Source organism: Falco punctatus (assembly GCF_963210335.1).
Source record: "Falco punctatus genome assembly, chromosome: 4".
NCBI classification, from domain to species: domain Eukaryota; kingdom Metazoa; phylum Chordata; class Aves; order Falconiformes; family Falconidae; genus Falco; species Falco punctatus.
In genome coordinates, this window is record NC_137583.1 from 33,231,353 (window position 1) to 33,258,657 (window position 27,305).

The 27,305-nt window shown below is 41.2% G+C and overlaps 1 protein-coding gene across 4 annotated transcripts in view; it reads right to left on the reverse strand.

The window, feature by feature from the left end:
* The window catches only part of LMTK2 (lemur tyrosine kinase 2), a 57,090-nt gene extending 29,998 nt beyond the window's left edge, over positions 1-27,092 (reverse strand). For 2 of the 4 annotated variants that reach the window (XR_013927617.1, XM_080384235.1), the window contains exon 1: positions 12,090-17,471. Coding sequence is in view for 1 of the 4 variants with exons in the window: in XM_080384235.1 (XP_080240361.1) it covers positions 12,090-12,240 (151 nt within the window). In the remaining 3 variants the exon portion in view is untranslated. Of the gene's footprint in view, positions 1-793; positions 8,473-12,089; positions 17,472-26,990 lie in introns of those variants that run through there. The other 2 variants (XM_080384237.1, XM_080384236.1) reach the window with 2 other exon arrangements.
* Positions 27,093-27,305: the final 213 nt, after the last annotated feature.

Below are 27,305 nucleotides of genomic sequence, written 5' to 3' on the forward strand. Positions count from 1 at the left end.
AATAAGAGATTTCCAGAAAAAGCTTTTCATCATGTTCCCCAGAAAACTCACAAAATAGTTATTTTAATTACATGTAAAGCATAAATTGATATAATCAAAAGACTGCTTTAAAGAATACTAGCATACTTTTGGAAGATCACACATTTTTTGTACAATTAGGAATATTGTCTACACAGCAATAAAAGTTAACCAAAACCCAGAAGGTTTTCAAATAAGTGATACTAGTAGTTTCCAGTCTCCACAACAGCTCTGGCATTCTAACCTCATTAGAGGATACGAATACGCCATTTGTAGATGTTCTGTACTGTTCAAACACTCATCAACCATGACGTGAAGCAACTCACTACCTTTTAGTCAAAATTTTGAAAAGGAAAAAGAAAAAAAATCTCTGAAGAGGGTGCTCAATAGAATAATTTATATTAATTTAAATCAAGACTTCTACATAACACCCATATATTTTTCCATTTGTAAGCATCAACAAGAAAAAAGGGAAGGTAACAGCCGATTTATGTTTACTTCCTTCAGATGTTCAGTAATCCAAGTAGACTGAAAAATAACTAAACCACAAATATAAGCATTCTGTGAAGTCATTAGCTAAATTACTGTAACACACACACACATTAAGTTAGATAAAATTTAAATGATTCCTTTGAACTTCTAACTGAAGCCAAGCAGTAAAAGGTAATTTTACTACAAAAAAAAGTAACCCTATTTCTGTTACCAGGTATTACTAATTGAAATAGAAGACATTTTTCCAAAACCTCCCCACTTAATTTCCAGACAATTTCCTCACCTTCACCACCAACTTCACTGAAATGGAAAGTCAGCTCACCACAGGCGCAGATTTCCCTGACTAATGAACACCCCGGAACCCACCACCACAATTACAATATATATTCCTCCCAGTAAGAGATCAAGACTCCTGAATCCCCTAGAAGTTTCATCCTGTGTACTGGACAGGGAATATGGGAAAGTTAGCCAAGCAAAAGTAAATCAGTACATGATGAACTTGGACACCCAAGAGCATTTTTTATTATTCACGGAACACATTACTAGCACATCTTAAGAGACTGCTATTTGAAGACTAACTTCAGACCAGATCCCCAAGAGGGAGGTATAAGGCACCTCAGCTGTCAGATGCATGAAACGCGCCAAAAAAAATCTATCATATTTTTTTGTTGGTTATTTATGGTACAGTCATTTCCTTTTTGATGCTCACATGGCTGACATGAATTTCACAGCCTCTTCCTGTTCCCTACAGGAGACGAGCACCCTTCCTTGCTCCAAATACCATCGCTTCTTCTAGATGCTCTTTTTGACCACCCTCTACCAAACCTTTGAGCAATTCTTTAAGATTTGCTTTACTGCTTTCAATCTTACTGCTGCTTTTAGAGATATGACAAGGTCTTGAATTGAAAAACCACAATTTTATTAGGTGCTTTAGCACAAGATGTTTTCTCCACCTATGAGCTTCCCACCTATGCCCTACATGGGGCACAACTATAACAGCTTGACCACAACATGTATTTGCATAAACATTATCGTGCTCACTCCAACTTAGGATCCCACTTTTGACCTCCCAGGTGTTACAAATTGCCACAGCAAAAACAACTAGGAGGATTCAAGCTCCTGGTGGTCTTATGCCAAGTTTTCTAGTTTATTTAACTCACAACAAGGCATAACAAGTACTAACAATCATAAACTGCATGTATTGTACATTAGACAGCTGAATACATGTGCACTTTATTTTATATGAAAAAGGCAACATATTTTGGTTGGAATTCCTTCTGTAAAGCAAACTGCACGTTTATCAAGCCTAAAAATCTGAAGTGTTTTATACAAGTTATACTCTTTTCCATAATGTAACCATCTCCTTTAAGCGTCCTGGAATGAACACAGAAAAAAAAAATACTGCTGCTGTTCATTATGTTACTTCCTAACCTTATAGACCTTTTCTAATTCCCTAAAAAGAAACTGTGTGAACTAACAGTAATAAATTGGAGAAGGTAATGAAGTTTTGTTGCTTTTTTCCTAAAAAAAAAAAAAAAAAAAAAAAGAAAGATCTCCTTTGAAAAGACAGCTAACCATTAACAGTTCATTAAGAAGATGGAAATAGTCTAAACTTCCAAAAGCAAGGCAAATTTCACATACAAAGTCATAGAAAGATGCTTTAATAGAAGAAAACCACCCATCGTCACGGGCAAGTTTCTGCAACACTTAAAGAACAGCATCTCAGATGACTCATACAAGAGCTACTTACTAAGAATTGCAGAATCCATTTCTCTTCAGATAAACTTTGAAGTCTCTCACAGTCATTAATAAGTAGTATTTTTTAATTTCCACTTCTTTTAAAAAAATGAATGTAAAATTAAGTACGAAATGATGGCAAACTGTAATTGGCCTAAAATTTATTATAAGTTATTTTAATAGCTTGCATAAATACATACTCAGTGATGGAAGTCACTTACTAAGTATTGGAACTGGCATTTGACAAAGTGCTGAAAAATCTGCTGCAGTGTAACCTCTTTTGCATTTTTTTTAAAAAAATTTACAATACACTGTAAATTTAATTACTTTTAATCTAAAGCTAGGTAAAATCCAATAAATATCACTCACAATTTCATAATGAATGCAGAATTTAAGAGTCTTAATATATTCTAAAAGCAGTGAACTTAATAAACTTACACAGCATTATCATCTCAGTTTAAAAACCTACCACATCTAATGAAACCCTACACAGTACCAACCAACTACATCTTAATACCTATCCAGAAGTCAGAATTTGTTCTTTATGAAAGGAACTGCAAAAGAGATCCACAAAATACTGTCTGTAAAATGCCAACAATATAAGGGTTCCTGTCAGTTAATATAAACAGTCTAGACTACTTTGGTCTGGTATATCCAAACTACTTAAGCAGGGGGAAGAGGACTGGATCATATCACTACTATATTAAAATAAGCAGGAGATGCAGTGTGTCTGTGTTACTATATGTGTTACTGCAAGGTTAACACAACATGCTTTACTAAGAACTCTGTGCTAGTAAATGTTCCATCTCAAAATGGCATCTAGATGGTCCTAAATTATCAACACAGAAAATAAAGTCTTTTTTCAAAGCATCACAGTATTAAATACTGATTCTATGCTGTTACTTACGCACTTTGTAAAAGCACATGGTATCATAAACAATTCAATGCCCTGGCTGAGGCAGGTATTTAATTAACAGCTATTGAAGCAGATTCTTCAGCACCTCCAAAGCCTGCCATTTCATAAGGAAATTTTACACTAAAGTCTAAATTTGAGCACAGTACATCTGATGTCAAACCCTGTACACAGGCAAGTACATGAACAGGTTCACTGAAAAAACAATGATGACAAACTATGCTGGCATTCTCAGGATCAAGTATAGACATGAGAATATATCCTTCACTATGTATTAGAATGTTTCAAGGGGTAGAAAGATGTTATTTTCATACAAAGCACATTTCAAAGCAACTTATATAGGTCAGGATTCTCTATACCTTCCCCTAAGTTTCTTTCAAGTCTACTTTGTTCATAAGATAGTTCACTGACTACAAACACAACAACTGAGCAAACAATTTTATTTCTCACTAGAACTGGTTTACTTCTCTATCCCATTTCCCAGTCTTCCCACAATATTCTTAAATACCCACGTCATCCACCTGTGGCATCCTTTACTACCGTTAATTAGGAGCAACAGGCATGCCAGCTAGCCACATGTTCCATCCATGTTCACTCGCCAACCAACAGCCACCACTCAAAACGATACAGGACAAGACATAACTGCCTGTCCCTACGAGGGATGGCAGGCTTGCTTTTCTTCTACTACCAGATTAAGAAAGGCCATAACGTTTGAACACTGCCTCTCACAAATTTGGTTCAGTGTGATTAATCATGTTATTAAGATCTCAACCTTCAGGAAATTGGGCTAAAAAAATGCATGACAACACACAGTTCTAAGCTTGGGCGTACAAAGAAAAATGTACATGACAGGCATTACTGAGTAGACTAATAAAAGACATTCACTACTTCGATAAAGGCAGTGCAAGGCCCAGATAAATTAAGCATTATTAGGGCACCATGAATTTCAAGGGAGCATCTGATTTTAAGCTTTCAGCACAGTAGTTGCTATGCGACAACAGTCCCACTGCATAAGCAAGAGCCTCTTTTCTTCCAAGAGCAGCCATATAAACGGCAGTTCTGCACTAATAGCTATAACTATTTCCAGCACAAATCTAGCATGACAGCAGTCACTTAAACCGTCTCTTGCACACCCTCAAATTATATGATCATGAACTGAGATGCTACTTTTACGACACCAAATCGGAACAGAGCAGCCTTTAAAATACTAATGAATGACCAAAGCAACTTCGCTACCTACCTACTTCCACAGTATCTTTCATAAACTTAATCAGTTTACTTACTCTGCATTTAATACACATTAATGTAACCAGATTAGAAAGTGTAACATTACCCTCATTTAGAGTGGTTTTGAGAAAAAGCTATACCAACTTTCCTAAATAATGCTGTCATTCTCTTCTATGCTAGCAATTAAGTGGGAAAGTGTTCCTGACTCCTACCCAGTTCTTCATAAGACAGATTCGGATCATTATCTTTTCCTCACAAAGGGTTTCTCCTGCATTTACTTACTGCCTGAAATCTTCAGATGTTTGCTACTAAATAGGCACAAAACCAAAACAGATATAACCAGGCCTATAAATTCTGAAAGCCTACAGGTAACAGGTAGAATACTAAACCAAAAGCCTATTCAAAACAATTTTAGACACATCTATTGCGTAATGTCTGATTTGTATGACAAGGTAAAGCACAACATGCATTGTTATTTCACAAAAAAACCCCAACCAGCTCAAGAGCACATTCCATTAGTTACTGCATTCCTGTAATGTTAATTTTTTCCTGCTATGCCCCATTTAACAACTGAGCTAAAAAACCGCATCATTTTTAAGAGTAAGTTTCAGCAGAAATGTGTGCAGTACCATCATTCAGTTGTGCAATGCCGTATTACAACAGGCTTTAAAATACTATATTAGAACAGCATTCAAATCACCATCAACCTTCAACTAAGATACAACACAAACAAAAACTTAACCCAAGTTCTGAAGGAGTGTTATTTGCACTTCAGACATTCGGGGGGGGGGGGGGGGGGGGGGGGGGGGGGGGGCGGGGGGGAGAGGCAGGGAGAAGAAGAGAACTTTAGGATGAGAGGCACTCCAAATTCCACTCAGCCCTTTGATTTGAATGACCATCACCGGTACAACAGGAAGAAACATTCCCAAGATGCCAGGTGACTTTCATTGACTTGATGTCCTCAACACAACTCCAGCACCTTAGTGAGATCTGGAACTGTCTTCAAATGCCCAAAGTATTTCAGGCGGAGACTGGAAATGTTCCTTCACTGAGCAAATCCCCAAGAACATATATATATATATATGAAAAATACTCCTTAAGAGACTTTAAAGAGGTTCTCAGGGGTTTTTATATATATATATATATATATATATTTGTACACACAGACACCCACCCCTGAACTTTTCAGCTTTCAGATTTTTAGTACTTCTTGCCATTCAAAGAAAACAAATTTTTTTAATTTTAAAACAATCAAAATTATCTGGAACAAACTATTGAAAATTTCATTAATGGAAGAAAGTTAGTTCAAAAGCCTATCCTCTCATGACACTATTACTGCCCTTATATTGGATAATGCAAAGTTTGTATAACAGAAGGAACCTTCAGTATGGATATTACAAATGCATCTTTATGCAAAACCACTTTATCACCTGATTTTCTTTTCCCTTCTTCCTTACAACTATGGAAAATCCTGATTCCTAGATACAGTCTCAAGAAAAAAAACTCTTAAAGATGTTAAGGAGTTACTTGCATACACTTGCATTTAATCTTTCTGAATACAAGCAGCAGTAATTTACAGTTTGTCAATGAAATTATTTCCTACCTAAATCCAAACTGTTACAAGACCTAAATCAGACTCATGTTTAGAAAAAGATGCAAGTAAGATGACAAGACTTTCAACAGTAGCAGGGGAAAAAATTTAAAAAAAATTAAAAAATCAAGTCACATACAAGTTACTCTGTCGCTATATTCTTCTAGATATAAATTGAAACATTTCACCCCTCTACTCAACTTGTCCATTATGATCCTGATTTTATCCTAGAACTCTATTATTTAAGTCCCCCACGAGGACACAACAGTGGCACAGGTTACATATCCTAAGGTAAGAATATCTGGGGCAATGCTGGATTCTCATGTCGTACAGCACCCTCGGAACCACACAGCTCTGATCCTCATTTTCTCTGAACACTTGTCCTGGCCCGAGTGTTGCCTGAGCAGCTGGTAACTAGTGAAACTGTGAGGTGGGGTTAGTTTTACATTTGTGTCCTTATTCTATTACCCTACAAAGCTTCCAAGTAATGTCAAAGAATTACTCACACAACAGCATACTGCTCAATTTTAATAAGGACTAAATATAGGCTAGTACTTCAAGCATTTACAGAGCAAGATCTGTTTGAAGTTTCAGTGTTAGAATCTCATGTTTGCACAAAGGCATCTTAAGACAAGGTAAAAAATATACATGCTAAATAATCACATACCTTATGCCTTCATGGCAGTGTTTCTGGAAAATCTGGGTAGCATTATTATCTTGCAAAGGTACCGTCTGATTCTTAAGTGTGTACGTATATATATATACACAGAAAAATAAAAATTCTGCTGAGCATACTTTACACTGCTAGATGTTGGTTTCGACAATTAATTCCTGCTCAAGTACAGTATGCTTTTATCTGCTATACCATTTCTCCAATGGTGCACCACAGGAGTTACAGATTTTTCTTTTTGAAACAGGGCAGACCACAACCATTTAAAGCAGCATGAGAAAATTAAACATCATGGTATCTCAAACCATCAGAAGTACCAGCAGCACTGAAACCAAAACAAGTTATCTCTTCCACCATTTGACAGGAATACAGCCTATTAAGATATACTGGTTTTGAAGAGACTAATTGTTGTTGTTGTTCATGTGAAAGGAACCCATACCTTCAACCTTCACATGACCAGATTTTCTAGAATCTTGATTTTACAGTAGATGCATTTCCAACTCCAACGTATAACTGGATTAAGAAATGCAGGGGAAAAAAAAGAAAGAAGCAGCATTTCACCAAAAGAGCTTATTCAGCTCTATTTCTCATCACTATTCATAGCTGAAAGATCCCTATGAAGAATGGGCCATAGAATGACTGACTGATTTTGGAAAACTGGATCTGATCTACAGGCTAAAAGCTTATAAGCTGGCACTCAAAATTCTACTGTTACAATTTCCTACAACTCTCTCATACTAAAGAGGTCTCAGGGTGCAATGGTAGTTCCTGAAAAAGTCACCTCACTTAAGTCACTGCAGTGTTTCCTTACCATTAAGGAAACTTTTGTAAGTGCAGTAGTGTTGGACAAGGTGTTACTTTGGACCAGCATTTCATACTAACGATCCCTCAGAAGAAATTCACTGACCTAACTTGCTTCACACCATCATCTTGCCTAAGCGACATGTGGCACAACACCTTGCTACAGGTTGTGCTTAAACTACGCATGTAGACTGTAACAGCTATCCTGACACACTTTCCAAATTTCTGGTTATAAAAGCCTCTACAAAAATGTTTCTAGTGTCACTGATGTTGCTCAAGACCTTTCATAACAGCAGCACAATGAAAACAAAGAGCTTATACAGAGCAATAAAAGCACTGAAGCTATGGTAAATTGTATCCAGAAATGTATCAAGCTGCAGATAGTAGATGCACACATCAAATAGGAAGGCAGACCCAAAATAACATCTAAGGAAGACTCCAGGACTCCCTGTGCTGTCCTTCTGCTGCAGAACTGGAGCATAAGAACTGAAACAGAGAACTACAATTTCTGTATCCCCTGGCATTATAATACCTGAGGGCCCCTTTATCCTGCACAGGTAAACCACGCGCGGGTAGCGACTGAAACCAGACTACAGCAAACATCCAGCAAATTACCTCTATTCAAATTTGCTTGACAGTTGTTCAGTAGCCCCTCAAATATGATTTCGTCTTCCGTGATTTTCAACTAGAATGCTGATCTCACTATGTAACACACACTTTTTTTTATACATGATCTGGGGCAAAACCAGCACTAACAAACAGGCCCTTCCAAACCAACGACCCGAACCTGATGCAATGACAACGTACCTTTAGGCTGTCTCTGATCACTGCTAACTTAATACACTGCAGTGCTACCTGAGGAATTATCAAATATACCCAAGCATTCAAGATGTGAGAAGTGCCCTCAGAAAGCAGCCTCCTCCTATAAGGACCTCTTTAGCTGGAGCAAAGTCCAGACACTTTACAGCCAGAGGCAGAGAAAGCAGACCAAGCCTGTGAACAAAGCCTGGTGTGGAACATCCCTGCAGGGCATCTGAGACAGAAGCTAGAAAAAGAAATATAGGCTGAAGTAAACAAGTTTAGTGCTTGAAAGGGGGAGGAAAGACAGACCACTCCCAAGAAAAGTATATACCATAAATTAAAATCCCCACTTAACAAGCAGGGTTTTTCTTAACTTCAAGTGATCCGAGCTGTTAACTCACCTGTAATAAGAAAAGCGATTTTCTAAGTATATGCAAGTGTCAGGCATTTTACATCACACTAAACCACATGCCACCTCAACATTTGGGCCTCAGCCTGACAGAACTCCAAGTGAAACATCAAGCCAAAGCAACTGAAAAGCAACAGTTTCCCCCAGAGTATACATATGCTACAGAACTCGCCTTAATAAAAAATAATTACTTAATCTCAATTTAATTTTTCATCTATGGCGAGCTGACTATATTAGATACAGCTGTACAAACATCTCTATACTCGAGATGGATGTCTCTGGATACTATACATCAATTTCTAAGCATCTTTGCCTGGATTGCATATGGCCAAGATCATCAGCAAGGACTCATCGCCATGACTTTCAACTGGTCCATTCACTCCCATGACTGAGGTTCTCAGCACAAACCAAGAAAGCACACAGGCACCAGTCCAGCAGCTTCAATTCAAGTGAATAGACTCTAATTTATCACAAATGTAAAACTAAACACCTGTCAAAAAAGCTACCACCCATTCAAGTTTTACAGGAAAAGAAGAGTATTTTGGAGCTCCTGTTGTATTTGCAAAGACTTCACAGAGCACAGAGATGACAGAAATACTGTCTGACGTTACACACAAACTCTTGCTTCAGATTTTCAGCTTTCTTGAAGAGACAGCTGAATTAAGGTCAAGTATGGAAATCAAGTCAAAGGAACAGAGAGAGAGCCTGAATGTAAAGCTTTAGCACAGTAAAGCAGATGTCTACTGTTACAATGCACTACGTCTGGCTGCAGAATACTGCTGCTAAAGAGTAGTTCCCAAATGCCCTTATTTCAGCCACACAATACAAAAAGTGGAAGTCATCTCAGCCTGATGCATTCAGGTAAAATCATCAGTCCTCCACAGGCTCAAAACTACTACAGCACTTCATGAACTCCTTTCTAGCAGACCTGCACCCAGCTCTCACCTCCAGTGTAAAGGGAAACCTTAAAATCAGAACTATCACCGTACATGTCAGTGTCCTCCTCTTCCATTCACAGAATAAATTAAATATAAGTTGGTGAAAGTATTTTTAGCTAGTAGCCTCTTCAACATCTTGTTTTTCCTATTTCCTACAGTAATTGCTGTGAACTCTACCAGGGAAACAGCTAAAACCTTATTTCCTTTACCTCCTCTTCTTATTGCTGAAAGGAAATAAAAAAATTAAATGAGTTTTAGAAATATAACCTCAAACATGCAAGACAAATAATAGAACACATCATCACTGCACGCCTTCATCTGCAAACACTATAAAGCCATACTTAAAAAGAGCGTCATCATTCACCTCGATCAAGGCCCTGGGAACTTGACACTTCCCCAGTCATACTGTCTGGCAGACTTCCACAGCAGTTCCACAAAATGAAGCATTTTTGAACAAGGAATCCAATCTAGTCTTGCTAGAACCTGCCCAACACCACTTCCTGGTCTCCGGCTTCCTCAAAAAACAAGTTAATTTATTATGGGTATATTCCATGAACTATTCCGCAAAGTTCACCAAAACAGCTACAGTCATCCTCCTTTTTCTGTGGATTCTCACCTTTCCTGTAACAAGCTCAGGGCAACACACATCAAAACGTTTCTCCATTGCCAAAGAAGCAACCCTACTTGCTAGGTGAGGAATTGTGGAATCCTGAAATAATTCCGAAACCAGTTACTAATTATTTTATGAAAAGCCCACTAAATTCTTCACAAGATTATCAAGTTGTATGTATCAGTCTGAGTGTTACGGTGAACTGCAAAAACCACCAAATCCCAGAACAGAGACCATCAGTAATTGCCAATCCCAATACAGGAAATCAAAGCAACCTGTCATTGGACATATGAGAGAAATTCACAACATAGCTGAAGCTGTTTAAGCACAACTCACGATTCTTAATCCAGCAAAATAAAGTCACAGGTTTGCCTTCCAGACAGGTTATAAGATTTGCCTAGTATAACAGAGAAGGTTCAAGACAAAACAGTCTCACCGACATCCACTGCTAAACCCTTCATAGGGAAGGGGGGAAGCCCTTGTAGCTCTCCAACTGCTTACTGTTGTTGTGATGATACAAGACACACTGCAGACAGAGATTATGTTGCATGCAAACCCATTTGCACACATTACTTCATTCAGTAGGAAGCCTTACCAGCAAAAACAGAAAAAGGCAGAAAAGACCTCCATACAGAACTGATTCAGCTGTCCTACCTTATGGCTTAATGACAAGTTAACATTATTTGGACAAACTTCAGGTATTTCATAAATGAGAAAACTATTGTTTAGTCTCAAAGGACATAGAGATTTGACTGATAGTTTTCTCTTTCTCAGAAGTTTACTTTTATAGAAACTAAGAATGACCTCAAAGAAGGCTGATGGAGGGAGTAACGAACAATTCAGAAATGCTCTTGGGAAGAAAAAAACTGGGAAAGAGGCATAGGTCCCAAAATAAAAGAAGTATAGGTTCCACTCCCAGTTTTGATATTTTCTGTGGAACAGCAGCCAAATTACCTAATCTCTGTGCTTCAGATCTCTCCCTCCCCACTGCTTGTCCTCCTCCTCCTCTCTGAACATATTGTCTATTTCAGCTGTTCAACTCTTCATGGCTAGAAATGCATCTCAGTAGACATTCAAATCAAACCTAACAAAATTCAGTCTCAATACAATGTTATGTTTGCAAGCCCCAATGAAATACGCCCCAAAAACGCCTAAATAAAAAAGATGGTTGTTACCTATCTAATAATAAACCTCTGATGGGTAACACACACGATTGAGTTGACGTTTTTTAGTTTGTGCTTTTAAGACAAACAAGAAAATAAGCAAGAAAATAGAAGGAAGTTAGCATTACCTAATATAAGAGACAAATAGATGTGCACTACACGGCTATTTAGAGAGTGGACGGGGCGCGGGGTGGGGGATCGAACTAATCTGACCGGAAAGGAGGGAAACGCCGTGTGCCCTGAAGAGCCGCCACCCAGGAACGGGAGTCCCGGTGATTCACGGTCAGAATAAGAAAAATAATCCCGCTGAGGTGTCTATAGGCTAAACCGGCAGCCGCTACAGAAAGCGCGCATGTCGGCAAGCCCACCGAAGAGGCACGTAGTTCAGCCCCACGAGACCGAGTCACCCGGAGCGGGGCTCACTGCCACCGGTACGAGACGTGACCTCCAGGATGGAGCCGCAGCCGCCGTACCCCATCCACCCGCCGCGCCCTTCCCGACGCTTCGCCGAGGGGCGAGCGCCGAGCCCTGCCCATAGCACGGGGGAAGGACGGGGCTTCGGGCAGCCGCAGTCCCCCCGCCTCACCGCCACCGCGCCCCCCGCGCCCCAAGCGGGAGCGCCGAGCCCCCGCCGCTGCCCGTGCGTCCCCCCGCAGGCCCCGCCGCGGCGCCGCCCCCTCCCCCAACCCCGCTCCGCTCCGCCGCCTCCCGCGCCTCACCTGCACCTGCCCGCGGAAGCGGAGCCGCCCCGCCGCTCCCCACGAGAAGCGACAGCAGGAGGACGAGACCGAGCGGGCGCCGGGGTCCGAGGGGCAGCGGGCCGCCCCCCTGCCGCCCGGCGCCCCCGCCGAACCCCCCGCGCTGCTGCATGCCCTCTGCTCCCGGCCCGAGGCTCGGTGCCGAACGAGGGGCCAAAGGTTCTCAGCGTCTCCGGCGAGCCCCCGCGGCAGCCGCTGCTCCCCGCCTTCGCGGCGCGGCTGCCCGCGGCATCGGCCCCCGCCGCCCCGCTCCCCTCACAAAACCCCGCTAGCCCCTGCGGACGCCACCGCCGCCGCCATCTTCCGGGCTACCTGACCGGGAGGGGGTGGAGCGCTTTGCTGACTGACAGCCCAACGCGCCAATCAGCCCGCGCCTCGCCCTCAGGAGGGGGATCACTGGCTGGGACGGGGCTAATCCTTGATTGACAGCCAGGTCAGCCAGTCACTCCGCGCAGGGCGAAGGCTGCGGCGCGAGAGCGACGGAGCGCGTTTGCCAATCAAGCCGCACTCGGGGAACCGGCAGGAGGGCGGGGCTACCCTCGGCGTGAAGGCGCGGCTCCCCAGGTCGGGGCGGGAGCAGGAGGCGGGGCTTGGCTGAGCCCGTGCGAAGGACACGCGGGCGTACAGAACAGCGCCGCCCGCAGGCGGGGCGCCTCACCGCGGCGCGCTCGGTGGCCTCGCCAGGGCCGCGCTTAACGTCGGTGCGGCTGAGGCAGGGCGGCCCTGCGGAGCGAGGGGCCCATGGCCACAGGAGGGCCGCCCCCACGCTGGGGAGCACAGCCCCTGCCTGGGCCCTCGGGTGTTTCAGCCTGGGCCCGGGGACTCCCGCGGGGACTGAGCCAGCGTGGCCGAGCTACCCGCCCGCCAGGCCCTGCTCGGCTGTCCCGCACTGTACCGGGGACCGACCGCGGAAACCCGAGAGAACCGGTAAAAGGCAGCAGAGCCCCGGCACCCTGCGGCGGAGCGTCCCCGAGGAGCGGCAGCGGCCCCGCCTCGCCGCGCTCCTTCTCCCACCTCCGGGCTGGGCCGAGGCCGCCCGCGCCGCGGCGGGAGTGTGGCGAGGGTCGGCCCTGCACGGCGATGGGCGTCAGCGACCCTCTGCTGCCTGTGCGCTGCCACGGCTGGAAGTGACCTCGTTAAATTAATGTACAAGCAGGATTCTGAAATACAGATTATTCTGGTTCAGGCCGGCAATTTGCTTAATTTAGAGTATGTGAAAACGAGGTGACAGTTTTAAGTAGCATAAATAGAAGTGTTAATCCTAAGGAATCAGGGGCTCTATATAGTGAGGAAACAGGGAAATACCCTACAACTGAAAAAACAGGTTCCCATTTTCCAAATAATTTAGCAAAAAGGCCAATTATGTCAAGATTGTACAGTGATTTTGGGAGCACTGATCGTCCAAAGACACATAGGAGTGCACGGCCGGGACTTCCCAAAGGACAGTTTTGTGCTCAGAGTAGTAGTTGGAACGTGATACCCAGGAAGACGCAACATAAACCTACCCCCCCCCCCTCTGTCCCTGCAATTTTTTTCTGGGCGTTCTCCCACCCTGGGGATGTACTTCAGTCAACCCCCTTGCCTCTTACCAAGCCTGTGCCTACCCCCAGATACCCTCTCTCTGGCTTGAAGACGCTGATTGTATTACCAAATGACCCATATTTTTTTAAATGTTCTAATTAGGTTTTCTTCCAGGGGAAATATTGTACTTGAATAACAATATGGAGGACAATCTTAGTCTTTTTTTGTTTTACTAAACTATTATTAATGCATTATGTTGCTTCTTGTGAATTATTTTTTAAAAGCAATATAAACCAATAAATAGTCCCAAAGTATTTCTTGTCTGACTGTCTAGATTTTATGGACTCACAGAACAGCAAAATGTGGTCCTTCCCCTTTAAAATCAATGATAAGTAATATGCAATATGTGACACATGATTTTTTAATTGCCATGTACAAACAGCCACCATCTCAATTTAAATAGCTCTGTACTGATGTAAAACTGATGATGGTGACAAGCGTGCAGCCAGGTCTTTCTCTGTGTATACCATAAATATTCAGTGGAAACTTCAAGGTTAGTCCTTTATATATCTTCCCTATATCCTATATAAATCTCCTTCCACTGAGTATGAACATCAGGGCTGGGGCCTCTGGATGTGAACATGTCTCCTAGTTGGCATTACAGTCACACTTTTAAATGACGGTTATTCAAACTACACTGCACTATTGTGGTATAACTACATGGGCAAACCTAGTGGACCTAACACCACCATATCTAGGGTCTGAAGTACTTCTGAGATCCATCACTGACTTTAGGCAAATTCCATATGTAAATGATTTTGCGGTTCATAGCAGCTACAGACATAAAGCTTAGAACTTCAATTGTAGCCTATCAGTAGGTTTACAATGCAAGGGTGTTCTCATTTCAATAGTGAAAACAATTCACTGCGTTTTAAACAGAGCACACAGCTTTATTTCCCAACCCACCCTATCATAATTGAATGTTAGGTTTTTGATGTAATTTTCTGATAAAAAATCATGTTGCAATATCATCAGGGAAGTTATGGCAGCATACCATTAAAAGGACTTGTCAGAGCATTATTCTGTAATGATGGTACACTTAAGGTTAGCTGTGAATTAGTCACTGGTAGAAGCTAAATAACCAAACCTTCCAATCCTTTGTTCTCCGTGTTAGTCACAGTTGCTCCCTATCTTCTAAAACACCACGAACATCACAAAAAAACCGAAGATGCAAAGCCTAATCTCCTATCTGCCATCATCAGGAATGTTCCCATTCACCCACTGACATTTCTGCAGTTAAACATTTGTAGTAACTACATGAGACTAATGGGATGAGCAACCTAATAGCAACTAGTCCAAAAGGTACTTAAAAATATATATTTACTTAAACAAAACTCTTCCTGTACACAAAATGGGATGTATTACCACATATCACAGCCTCGTGTTTCTTGATTATGTGCTGTTATCGTTGCCAAATTACTGAAGCTGCTGTTCTGTGTGGGAGGTGTTAAAACCTTTTTTTAGAGACAGATAATTGGATCAACTAAAGGATGTTGATGGTTTTATTTTCAGTTGGTTTTCTTCAATATTTTTGATAACATTATTGGTGCAGAAGGAATATTGTCTAGCAGACTGAGCAAGTTGCCAGAGGGGTTGAAAGGTCTTCAATGTGACTGTGGATAAAGCCCCAAAAGATTCACACTTTGCTTACTACAAAATGGAGTATCACTGTGCATCGGGAACATAGCTGATGAAAGAACCAAGGTGTTTATTCCAGGTTACTGTTTTAAGCATAAAGATCTGTTTCCATATATATGAATGCTGAGACACACATCCCGCTCTGCCTTCTCCCGAAAGAATGTCTCATCCTTTCATATTTAACCTTCTCTTTCCCTGTCAGTGGTGTCTTTTTATACTTAATGAAGTGATTTGCTTCTCCCTGTGATAGAGACAAAATAAATATCACTGATTTTCACCTCCACTTTCAGTCATAAGTGATCTAATCGTGTTTTTATATAACTGGAGGCATCTTCCTCAGTTCCAATACTACAGCATCCAAAATTATTTTTCATAGCTCCCAAGGAAAATTGCCTAAAGAAAACTGGGTATAAAACAATCAGTAAAGGACATTTGCTTATTTGAGTCAAATGTTTTCCCCTTACTGTCACTCAAAAATGGGCTTAGAACAGAATTTTCTGATTTCTTCCCACAAATGCTTAAGCGTGCACATGGAGAAACAAAACTCTGAAAAATATGGCTGGGCATATTTTGAATCACTGGTAGAAAATTCAGTTTGTACTAATTTTAAAATGTGTTAAATAAAGATCCAGCAGCTCTTGTTAATCCATTCCTTGTAAATCCATTAAGGAATTGCATTCTTCTTGGGAAGTATTTCATATGTGGATTTGCATCTGCCACTAAAGTCCTGGAAAATTTAGTACAAATTTCATTTCTGTTGACTCGGGAATAGCTACTGTATTTTGATGGGTCTGATCTAGAAGGGCACTACCTACTTTGGCTTCAAACAGGTGTACTTTGAAGAGGTTTTAACATTAAGATATGAAGATGGATCATAATTGTATCTTACTCAATTCATCTAAATTTATTTACTTTATTAAATCAAATTCATTTCACCTTAGTCCACTAAACCATCCTATGGAACCAATGGAGTTAATAATATGAATGAATTTTTGTGAAAGAGCATTTAAGTAGTCTCTCAAAAAAGCACAAGAAGTGCCAACATCAGTGTAAATTTCTCCTCGACGGGATTCCATCCTGGCTTACAAGAAATAGAGTCATGAGTGGGCAAATTTCTTTCCCCACATATTACTCTCTGACGATGTTGCCAGCTAAAATGCCAATTCATGCCAATTTTGAAACTGGTTTTTATGCCACTGACAACTGTCTAATGCTGGACTAAAAGATCTATCTGTGGTGATAGATCTGTATCTTGAAGCTTCCTATAGAACCTTTCACCAATATTTTAAGAGAGAAATGATGTGTGTCTATTCTCTCCACCGGTATAGGAGACATAATAAATTAATTTCCTTTAACACAAAAGGAAATGCAAAATGATGACATCTGTGTAAAGAAGCTGTTGTAAAACTTTCATAGCTACATTAGAAGTTCCTTGCCACCCTCTCCTATTTCCTTTTAGCCAACACTAAACTGTGTACTCTATTAAATTTTGCTCCAGCTGCAGCAACACAGTACTGAATACAGTGAGAAACCATTTAGCCAAATGAGTGTTTAAAGCAGTACTGGTCTAAATATACATTATATGTGTGTCAAGGGAAAAAAAACCCAACCAAAACAGAAAGAGTATTCTCAGAAACAGACCGAGTAAGATGCAATAGATCAAACGATGAGGGTGCAATTCAGCCTTTCATCGTGCAACGCTTTCATTTAAGGCAATAGTTGTGGAAGCTGCTCAGCAACTCTTAAAAACTTGTCCCATCTGAGATTACTCAAATAAGCAAGTGTTGCTGCTAAAGGCTTCATGTGTTTTTACACTGTAGGTGTAATATGACAAGAACAGCACTCCTGCACAGGAATAGTTCAGTAACATTTCAGCCTAAGTGCAAGGGTTTAGTAGCACTACCTACAAGTTACAGAACCAGTGCCTCTTTGAAAACAAACAATCTACAGGCTGCAGTGAACAGTCCTGTAATTAGCCATGTTAAATAAGTATCTCACTTGTGTAATCTCTGTTCACACAAGCTTGCCGAAAAAGCGTTACCTCTTTCTTGACTTCTAGATCAGCAGGAATCTCTTCATCACAAATCCTTTCAATAAAGGAAGGCAAACATTTGAGCAGAAGTTCTAATACTAAAGTATTCTAATTCTAAAGTAGTTCTAATACTAAATTTTGATAAATATTATACATTACCACTTGAATGTGTCACCTGTTGAAAAATTGTTTTGAGTCCTTTCAAACAGGGTATTCTTGATCAACCTGCCTATTAATGTAATACTTTCCATTTCCATACCACTTTATACCTAACTTGATAAGAAAGAATTAAGAAAAAACGTCATACAAGTACTAGTTCTCATTAACATTGAGAAAGCAGAAGCTCAGGGAAGATTAAAGAACAATATTTTTTTACATATGTAGGCACTCACCTCTTAAGTATCTTTAATAACCTGATCCCAAGTAACTGATCCAAAATTAAACCAAAAATTATCTTAAGAATACTTGCATTCCCCTTCAACAGTCTCTCATTGGCTCCCACACTTAGTTTTAGTGAAAGCATAAGCAAAGACTTCAGGCTAAGGACCACTCTGTGTGGGGGAAGATTATCCCAATTTCAAAAAAAAAATGCGATACTGACAAAAGGAATTTTTGAAAGAAGCACTTGGATCTAGAGCCCAGACCCAGAAGGGGATAAGTAAAACGCAGCAAGCAAGCTGCTAACGTACAGAAAACAGGTGTTCTGGATGCTTTCAGCTGAAGTGCACACTTGGAAGAAAACCACAAGGATTCAAGATTTAGAGGAGGCAAAGCTGATTGAAGCACTGTAAGGGAAGAAAGGATCTACCTTGTACTGAAATGCTGATGCTTTGCAATTCCACTTATTGTTCTTCTATGAATGAATTTTGCCTTCCAAAGCACTGAAATTTCAACATGACCAATTAGGCAGAAAAGAGTCAAGGTGAATCAAGACAAATTAAGCAGTATCAGGAAGAATCTTGGCAACTGAGCAATGAGCACAGACCAATATATCCAGCACAAGTACACTGGAAGACATATTTTTTTTTACTTTCATTTATTTTTAAATAGGTATGGGTTCAAAAGACCGAATTCAGAACAAGAACCATTTATCAAAGGCAGTAATCAGACAGAAATTTCTGTACTATGGTAATCAGAACAGAAGGAGGTATAAAATACCTCAGTGAAAATTTCTTACAGAGAAAGCAATGAAAACCAATGAGCAAAGTTTATTCCACAGAGAAGGAACAACTCACTAGAAACAAATTGCAGATGCATTTTAAAAAAACTTGGCACTATTAAGGACAGTATCTTATTTTAAAAGTTTACTTATTAATTTTAACTGGTTACTTACAATAAACACACAGACCTGAAATATGTAGCCTATTTTCCTTATCCTTGCAGTCTGAGAGTCTAAAGATCATCCAAGAATTAAAGACCTCCTATCTTCCAGAATCCCTTCCTCATCTTTTTAATAAAACTATTTCAACAGAAACTGGTTGACAAAATTATTTAAAGGTTTGGAGTCTTACAGATGAATTCGCTTTGCAAGCAGGATTATAAAATAGAGACAGACAAAAAGATAGTGACAATTTAAGCAAGGATCATACTTACTGCAACAGTTTTTTCATCTCCAAAGTAACAACTTAATGAGCTCAACTGGCTGTGTAGAATATTATTTTCCCCTCCTTGTTACAGTATCATAGGAGTATCGCATGTCCTTTAATTCTGCACTATATTGTTTTGGCCATATCCTACAAGGAAGTAGGGCTGCTTATGTGATTGCTGTTACTTACGGGCACTAGCATATGCAGAAATATGCCTCATATTTTTCCTGATGAACTCTAGGAGAATCCAAGGAATGATCCCATCCTGTATGAGAAGTAGCTACCTGAGCACAAAAGACATTTTTCAAAACACTCACCTCTTTGCTACTTTTCAAAGCTTTGACTAAATTGAAAAGGTCTAACTTCATTCAATAAATGTCAGTAGTTTCACTTTTCTTCTCCAATCCAGGAAAGGAAAAATTTGTCCAAATAAAAAATGCATTTATCTTTATGAGAGAACTGGTGTTTTCTTTTGCTATCAAAGTAATGTAGGAACCAATAAATATACCTTAGCGGGATGTTGGGATGTTTATAGTATATCAGACAACACAGAATCTAAATGACTTCTGAACAGTAGAAAGGCATCGGACAATAAATTGCCGACTATGAATCTTGCGAATCAACCTCTATATACACTGAGTAATTGGGAAGAAGTGGTGGCTGACAAGGTGCATTTTTTTATCATAATTTCTGAATGTAAAGTATTTGAACATGAAGGAAATTCCAAAGCTAATCAAAATCCAAGGGCTGTAGGATGTTCAGCAAGAGAATCTCTTATTCAGATCTGTACACTAAATACCAAAAGGATGTGCTGGGGTACAGTGACTATCACTGTAAACTGAGAAAAAAAACATCATAAGAGATAATACTAGATGAAGAAACAGTTAACAGCACCTTTGCCAAAATTTTAATTCCTCTGCAAGTGCATGTTACCAGCGCTAAGTAATTTTTGACCATCCAAATGTTTTTAGAACATGGCAGGTGATGTACCTACTCCAAAACATTAGAAAATGTTACAAACCACATCTATTTGAAACTAAACTTCCTTTTAATGCAGAAGCAGACTAGGATTTTAAAGATAACGAAAAAACACCGACTCTATGTCATAAGGTACCAGATAAACATAAAACATGATTTCCTCTTGCGTTATGAGCATGCACCATCAGCACATGGCTGGAAAGCTGCCTAACAAGCTGACAACTCTGAATTAACTTTCTGTGAACACAGCTCAGGTTATCTGTTTATAAGGTCATACCACAGGTGTTGCCTACAGTGGGATATTACAATAACAATAAGCAGCAGTTAACAGAGCTATTCTCCTTTTGATATGAGCCAGGTGCTCAGTTGTGCCTTATCAGTCTTTTTAGCTAGTGCTCTCAGTTAGAAATTCAGAGAGCCTGGCACCTGGCACAGGAAGACAACAGAAATTAACATTACCATTTCCTAGGGCTCATGGATTAAACATGGCTTGCACCTGCTCTGTTTACTGCTGAGCTGGCAAAAGCAAGATTATCACTTTTACACTTTCATTGGTTAAATTTTACAGCATAACCATCCAACATAGTATGGACCATTTTTTAATTTGACCCAAATATAATCTTCATCCCACACAAACCTCTAGACACATTTATTTTTGTCAAGATGTGTCTCAAAAATGCTGAATCACTGAACGTAGGTAACATAAAATGTTCTTTTTCTCAAGTAAATTAACACAATCCTTATTACATTCCTACACGTTTAAATACTCCTGTCTTGCATGAAAATCTTCCACTGTTCTTTGTGCATAAGGAGAAACACCCGTGTATCATGACTGATTTTTCCTCTGCATAGTATTTGATTACAGTTGTTGGAGATCAGGATAGTTACAAAAGCTTTCCTCTTCACTGGCAGGGTTGAACAATTAGCTGGTCTCATCACTGGGAATGGGCTCGTACACACGTCCTTGCTGCAAGGTGCTTTGCTGCAGCTGGCAAAGACAAGCCTGGCATTCTCTATCTATTAGCATTCTCCATGCTGATGTAAATTCCCTGCCTGGGCAGACCCACTGGAGTGGAAATGTCTGTGCTAAGGATTCCTTGTCTTGTCTACTGGAAGCCTCATCCTGTAGAGGAGGTGCTAGTAGGAAAGAAAGTAAAGTGTGCTGGTTTTGGCTGGGATAGAGTTAATTTTCTTCATAGCAGCTGGTATGGGGCTATATTTTAGATTTGTGCTGAAAACTGTGGATCATACGGGGATGTTTTCATTATTGCTGAGCAGTGCTTACACAGAGTCAAGGTCCTTTCTGCTCCCCACCAGTGAGTAGGCTTGGGGGGCCACAAGGAGTTGGGAGAGGACACAGCCGGGATGGCTAACCCCAGCTGACCCAAGGGATATACCATACGATATGACATCATGCTCAGCATATAAAGCTGGGGGAAGAAGAAGGAAATGGGGGGACATTCAGAGTTACAGCATTTGTCTTCCCAAGTAACCATTATGTGTGATGGAGCCCTACTGTCCTGGAGGTGGCTGAACACCTGCCTGCCCATGGGAAGTGCTGAATTAATTCCTTGTTTTGCTTTGCATGTGTGCACAGCTTTTGCTTTACCTGTTAAATTGTCTTTATCTCAACCCATAGGTTTTCTCACCTTTACCCTTCTGATTCTCTCTCCCATCCCACTGAGGGGGAGTAAGTGACAGCTGTGTGGGGCTGCGTCGCTGGCTGGGGTTAAACCACAAGAAGGAAAGTCTCTAGAACACCAGGATGATCACTGAAAGGCAGGCGATCCTGTGCCCCACCATCATCTGCCAATGACTCCCACAGAGATCTGAACCACACCAGTTAAAGCTGGAACCCAGACTAATCTCTGTAAGCTCTTGTGCTGTGGCACTTACACAGGTGGCTCGGTTAATGTGCACAGTTCTCCTTAGAGTAAACTCTGCATAAGAAACACGCAGGAGTTCCGCCATGGATTGGTTTAGTGTCCAAAGAGCCCACCAGTGGATATTGCTACCCATATGTGCTCTAACTGTCATTCCTGTCCTTGTACAAAATACAGTTTTGTCCACCACTGAGAAATTAAGTACATCTCCAGATGGATATTTTCCTCCTTTAAGCAGAGTTTTGTACTGCTGTATAGAATTGCAAGACATTACAGACTATCAGAGAAAGTATGCTTAGTGCTGTACAAGGAAAGCACAATGCTCAGCCCACTGTTAAAGAGGCTAAAAACTAATTAAGACCTAGATATGAAGGTCATTATTTGGAACACAGCAGGTCCATGATAACTTAAGGATTTGCTGACACCGTGCTGAAGGAATCTTACATTAAGGATTTTTACATATATATATATATATATATAAAATCCGTATAGAAAAAGAGTATTCATTACATTCAGAGGACCAATCCATTAGCTGTTGTACACTGAAAATGTATTGACAATAAAAATTTAAATAGGGTTTTTTTTTCACTGCTACTGCATAACGAACAATTAGCATATGCACTTGTGATAATTACAAATTTAAATATGCAATTGGTCATGCATTTTGTGTATGTAATTTTGAGTCCAATTCATCAGCTGGCCCAGGAAATACTTGGGGAAAGCTATTATGTATAGTCATGATACAGCACTCTGGAAAAGAAAGAGGGACTGCGTCGCCGGGCTTGCATGGTTTCCTGCATGATCAGTGTATAGCGATCTTAGTATGTGAGACATAGTCAAATGGATTTCAAGTAGAACAGGCATTCATGTGTTCTCTGCCTACTGCATTATCATTGATATGCTTTTGCTTTTTGCTTCATGCTACTACATTTGGCAAAAGAACTCGGGCTCCTGCCTAATCTTAAAAAAACAAGAATAACTGAGGAAGGACAGAAAAGGAATTCCACAGATAGATTTGCAGGTGACAGACATACATCAGAATGCACATAGAATGCTGAAGAAACAATGTCTACATTAGCGCTACAAATTCTGTAAGCCTTTAAGCTGCTCCAGAATACCTGATTCTGCACTTTTTTTAACTGCTACAGACTTCAATAGCAGTTCCAGCCATTCACAGAATGAAGGGTCAGCCCCTGAGAGACTGATAAGATACTGTAGAGATTGCTAGAAAGGAAGAAATACACCCACTTAGGGCTTACTCTCCTAAAAAAGGATATCCTAGGAAGAAAACAGTGTCTTTCAGAATGGAACTACAAGAAGCCGAAATTAGGGATCTGCCTTGTATTATGGCTATGTTTAGAAGCACAATATGACCTTATTTATGCAAGGGCCTCAACTCAAATTAGTTACCTCCCATTACCAAGACTAGGAAAAGAAGATATAACATACATTCATTTAAAACTCCTTTCAGACTTACTCATCACTCATCATACAGTTCTGTAGATGCTGAAAAATTAGTCCCTACCTGAGAAATTAAAAAGGAAGCACACCAAGAGTGAAACAAATACAGTATGGGAATAAGATGAGAACCTAAGGAAAATTTCATTTCCCAAAAGTAAGCTTCTGTCAGAAAGATGATCATGACTGCATTAACAAGCCTCCTAGTTATTCCCAGCAACATGACTTTCAACAGTGTTTGATACACATAATGACAACTTTACGGTATTAAAGCTTAATTTGTTGTGAGTAGAACTCTCCCTTGATTTTTCTCTCCACCGGCTCTGATGCAATTAATTCCCTTGACAATGCCACTTACAAAACCAGATAAGTCAAGTTAAAGCAGTTAATAACAAATATATAGAGACCACACATTTTTTCCCCTGCCTGCAATATCCTGTGCTTATCTTTATGCAGAAACAATGACTATTCTTGAAAATATTATATAGTTAATGTGATAAGAGGCTGGAATTCTTGCTTTTACATACATATGCATTAATGACCTTAAGAAGAAAACTGCTGCAAGCCAGAACTTTATGTAGCTTTCAGAAATGAGAACTGGATCTAGGTCAAAACTGAAGCTTTAAATAAATACCACAGACTTTGGGGAAATTGAGGTCTAGACTGTGCAGCTTTGGTTCTGTAAACAGGAAAGATTATTCTGTACTTTCACTGGCATGTTATTCACATTACAATGAAGTTTTGAACAAACAAATATGCGATCACTTATAAAACATTTTCCCTAACTTCTAATGAATATGTGTTTAAACAAGATAACAGGCTAGGATGTTGGGATCTTCCATTCTGCCCAATCCTCAAACAAACATCCCCTGGAAACTCATAGTATGAATCTCCAGAATATAGAATAAGATGTGAGATACTGAGTAAGGCTTCTCTATCACACAAGACAATTGAATCTTTTCACTTTGATTCTGCAGTCAGAAGAACTTCAACTGTATGGGTCCTAATGTTGACCCGTGTGCATCTCAGAGCATCACAATCCTGATTTGGTAATACTGCCTGAAAGAGTTACAATCACAATGAAAGTTCCCATTGTAAAGCTTTTTATTGAAACCATAATGTGAATATAATGCTTTGGAAAGACCTGGATTGATGCTGTAGGCTATAAATAGCTGAACTGGTAACTGCCTTGACCGTGAAGGCACGAAAACTACTTGTTTTTCCAAACCATTCAGTCATCCCTAATTGGACCTGGGACATATATTGGGAGATAGGTACTACTGAAATACAAATAGTATTAACAATAGTTTCATTAATACTATCATATACTTGCACTGGTACCTCTAAGAAACATGACACATACCATGCAGTTGTGCCCATAGAACAATCAATGTTTCAGGTTTGTTTTGTCATCTCTATTAAGCTATCACACATACTGCTGCATGTACAAAACTCCACCTCGGTTGGAGCTGAAAGATTATGTTCAGAAACAGCACACATTTGCCCAATTTTCTTCATCAGCATTTAATGATGGTTGTGTTTGCAGTGACATGCTGCCTAAGACCTGAAGTAATAAACAAAATCATATCTACCCAATGGAGCTTACAACCCAAGCAGTACTATACAGACTGCATGGAATTACTCATATGAATCCCTCAAGCTGGATCTGCTCACCAACCTCAAGCAAGATTCATGTTCACTCTCCATCCCAAAACTGCAGGCACAATATCAGGTGTTTATTTCAGCTGTCGTTTCCCACCTGTAATTCTTCCCCCATATGAAACAACTCTCCTGTCTCACCCACCTATCAGCTGAGGCACGCAAAAAGAACTGGCAACAGAAAGCATACCAGTCTGCTCCAAACCCTTGCCTGCAAATCTGTTGACTTCAATGGAGTTACAACAGGCAAAAGATGTTTCAGTTCCTAATGAAGTTAGAATGAGGGAGGATGCTGGCTTTGTCCTATTCTAGATGGATTCCATTGCTTCCTCAAGTTAACCATTTCATATCTACATCACCTACAGTCTCATTCACCGGAAGTATAAATTCCCCTTTGGCTCTCCCAGCCAGATAGAAGCAAGCTTAGAATAACACTGTGCAATTTAGCAAATATTAGTACTATCAAATACTAGATCAGGTTGCACAGTCGCATCCAGGCAGGTTTTGAACAACAGCACAGCCTCTGTGGGCAGCCTGTGCCCGTGCTCCGGCACCCTCCAGGGAAAGGAGTTCTGCCTCGTGTTCAGGTGGAGCTTCCAGTGCCGCACCTTGTGCCCGTTGCCCTTGTCCTGCCGCTGGGCACCACCGAAAAGAGCCCGGCCCCGTCCTCCTGGCACCTGCCCTTAAGGTGTTTGTAGACCTTGAGAAGCTCCCCTCAGCCTTCCCTGCTCCGGGCTGAACAGGCCCAGCTCCCTCAGCCTCCCCTCACAGGGGAGATGCTCCGGGCCCCCCATCACCTCCGCAGCCCCCGCTGGCCCCTCTCCAGCAGCTCCCTGTCTCTCCTGACCTGGGGAGCCCAGCACCGGACACCGCACTCCAGATGCGGCCTCACCAGGGCAGAGCAGAGGGGGGGGATCCCCTCCCCCGTCCTGCTGGCCACGCTCCTCCTCGTGCACCCCGGGACACCACTGGCCTTCTGGGCCACACGGGCACGCTGCTGGCCCATGGGCAACGTGCTGCCCACCAGCACTTGCCAGGCCCTTCTCCGCAGAGCTGCCCCCAGCAGCTCAGCCCCAGCCTGCACTGGCTGGTGTGTGGGATGGTTCCTCCCCAGGTGCAGGACCCAACACTTGCCTTTGTTCATGAACTTCATGAGGTTCCTTCTCCACCCAGCTCTCCAGCCTGCCCAGGTCTCACTGAACGGCAGCGCAGCCTCCTGGTGTATCAGCCACTCCTCCCAGTTTGGTATCATCAGCGAACCTGCTGAGGGTGGGCTCAGTCCCTTTATCCAGGTCACTGATGAACAAGCTGAACGGGACTGGGCCCAGCACTGACCCCAGGGGAACACCGTGAGCTACAGGCCCCCAGCCAGACTGCGCCGCTGGTCACAGGCCTCTGAGCTCTGCCATTCAGCCAGAATTTTGCAGCAGTCAGTCCCCAAACTACTCATCTGTTCAAAAATTATTCTGAGCACCAAACAGAGCCCACAGAAACACCTGTGGGACATTCCAATACTAGATTTGCTGTTCCTGTTCTTTCTATTTAGAGATGACCTCCTCATATACTCTGAAAACTACGAATTAAGACCCACTAAAAACTTTTGCAGATACAACATGCCAGGTAAGCACCAATCCTATCTGTAAGTAACATACTACGGTGGAAAGGCATGTGAACAGCAGTAGTGAAAGCAGTAGTCAAAAAGTATAGATAACAGGCAGGAGAGTTACTGTAGTTGAATTAATAATTGCAGTTAATGAAGGCTGTTATTGCTACACAGAGAAATGCAGTAGTCCTGACCAGAGCTGCTAAACTGTAAACATTGTGAAACTGCTGGGATGCTGTTGCTGGCACTTACCTTTGAAGAGGATTTGAGCTATTTTTGATCTGATGGACTGGTTGAAGATGAGTCAGATATAAAATTATAACTCTTTCTCCAATTCACTGAACCTTTTGCTGCACTCCCCCTTTCTAATGTAATTTTACATCTCTGAAAAATTAAGCATGATGCACTGCAGCCCATAGTAACAGATGAAAGGGAAAACATTACCTGAACCACACAGTAGAAGTCTCGTCCTGATTCAGGAGACAAGAATATCTCTTTCGACTCACTGTCATCCCTTCCCTTCAGGCTCCAGCTACAATGCATTCTGCCCTTAGCTATTATTTAACATTGAAATGCACAATATTTACTTTCTGAAAACAGTTGCTCCTGACCGTATGATGGCAATTCTTCATTGTGCAAATATTTGAAAAATGCTTTGCATCATCCAGCTCTGTCTGGAGGCGCCCCCAACAACAGCATTTGGGTGTGTGCCACCATGAGTGACTGGGGTGAAAAGAACTTGAGCAATGTAATTTTTCA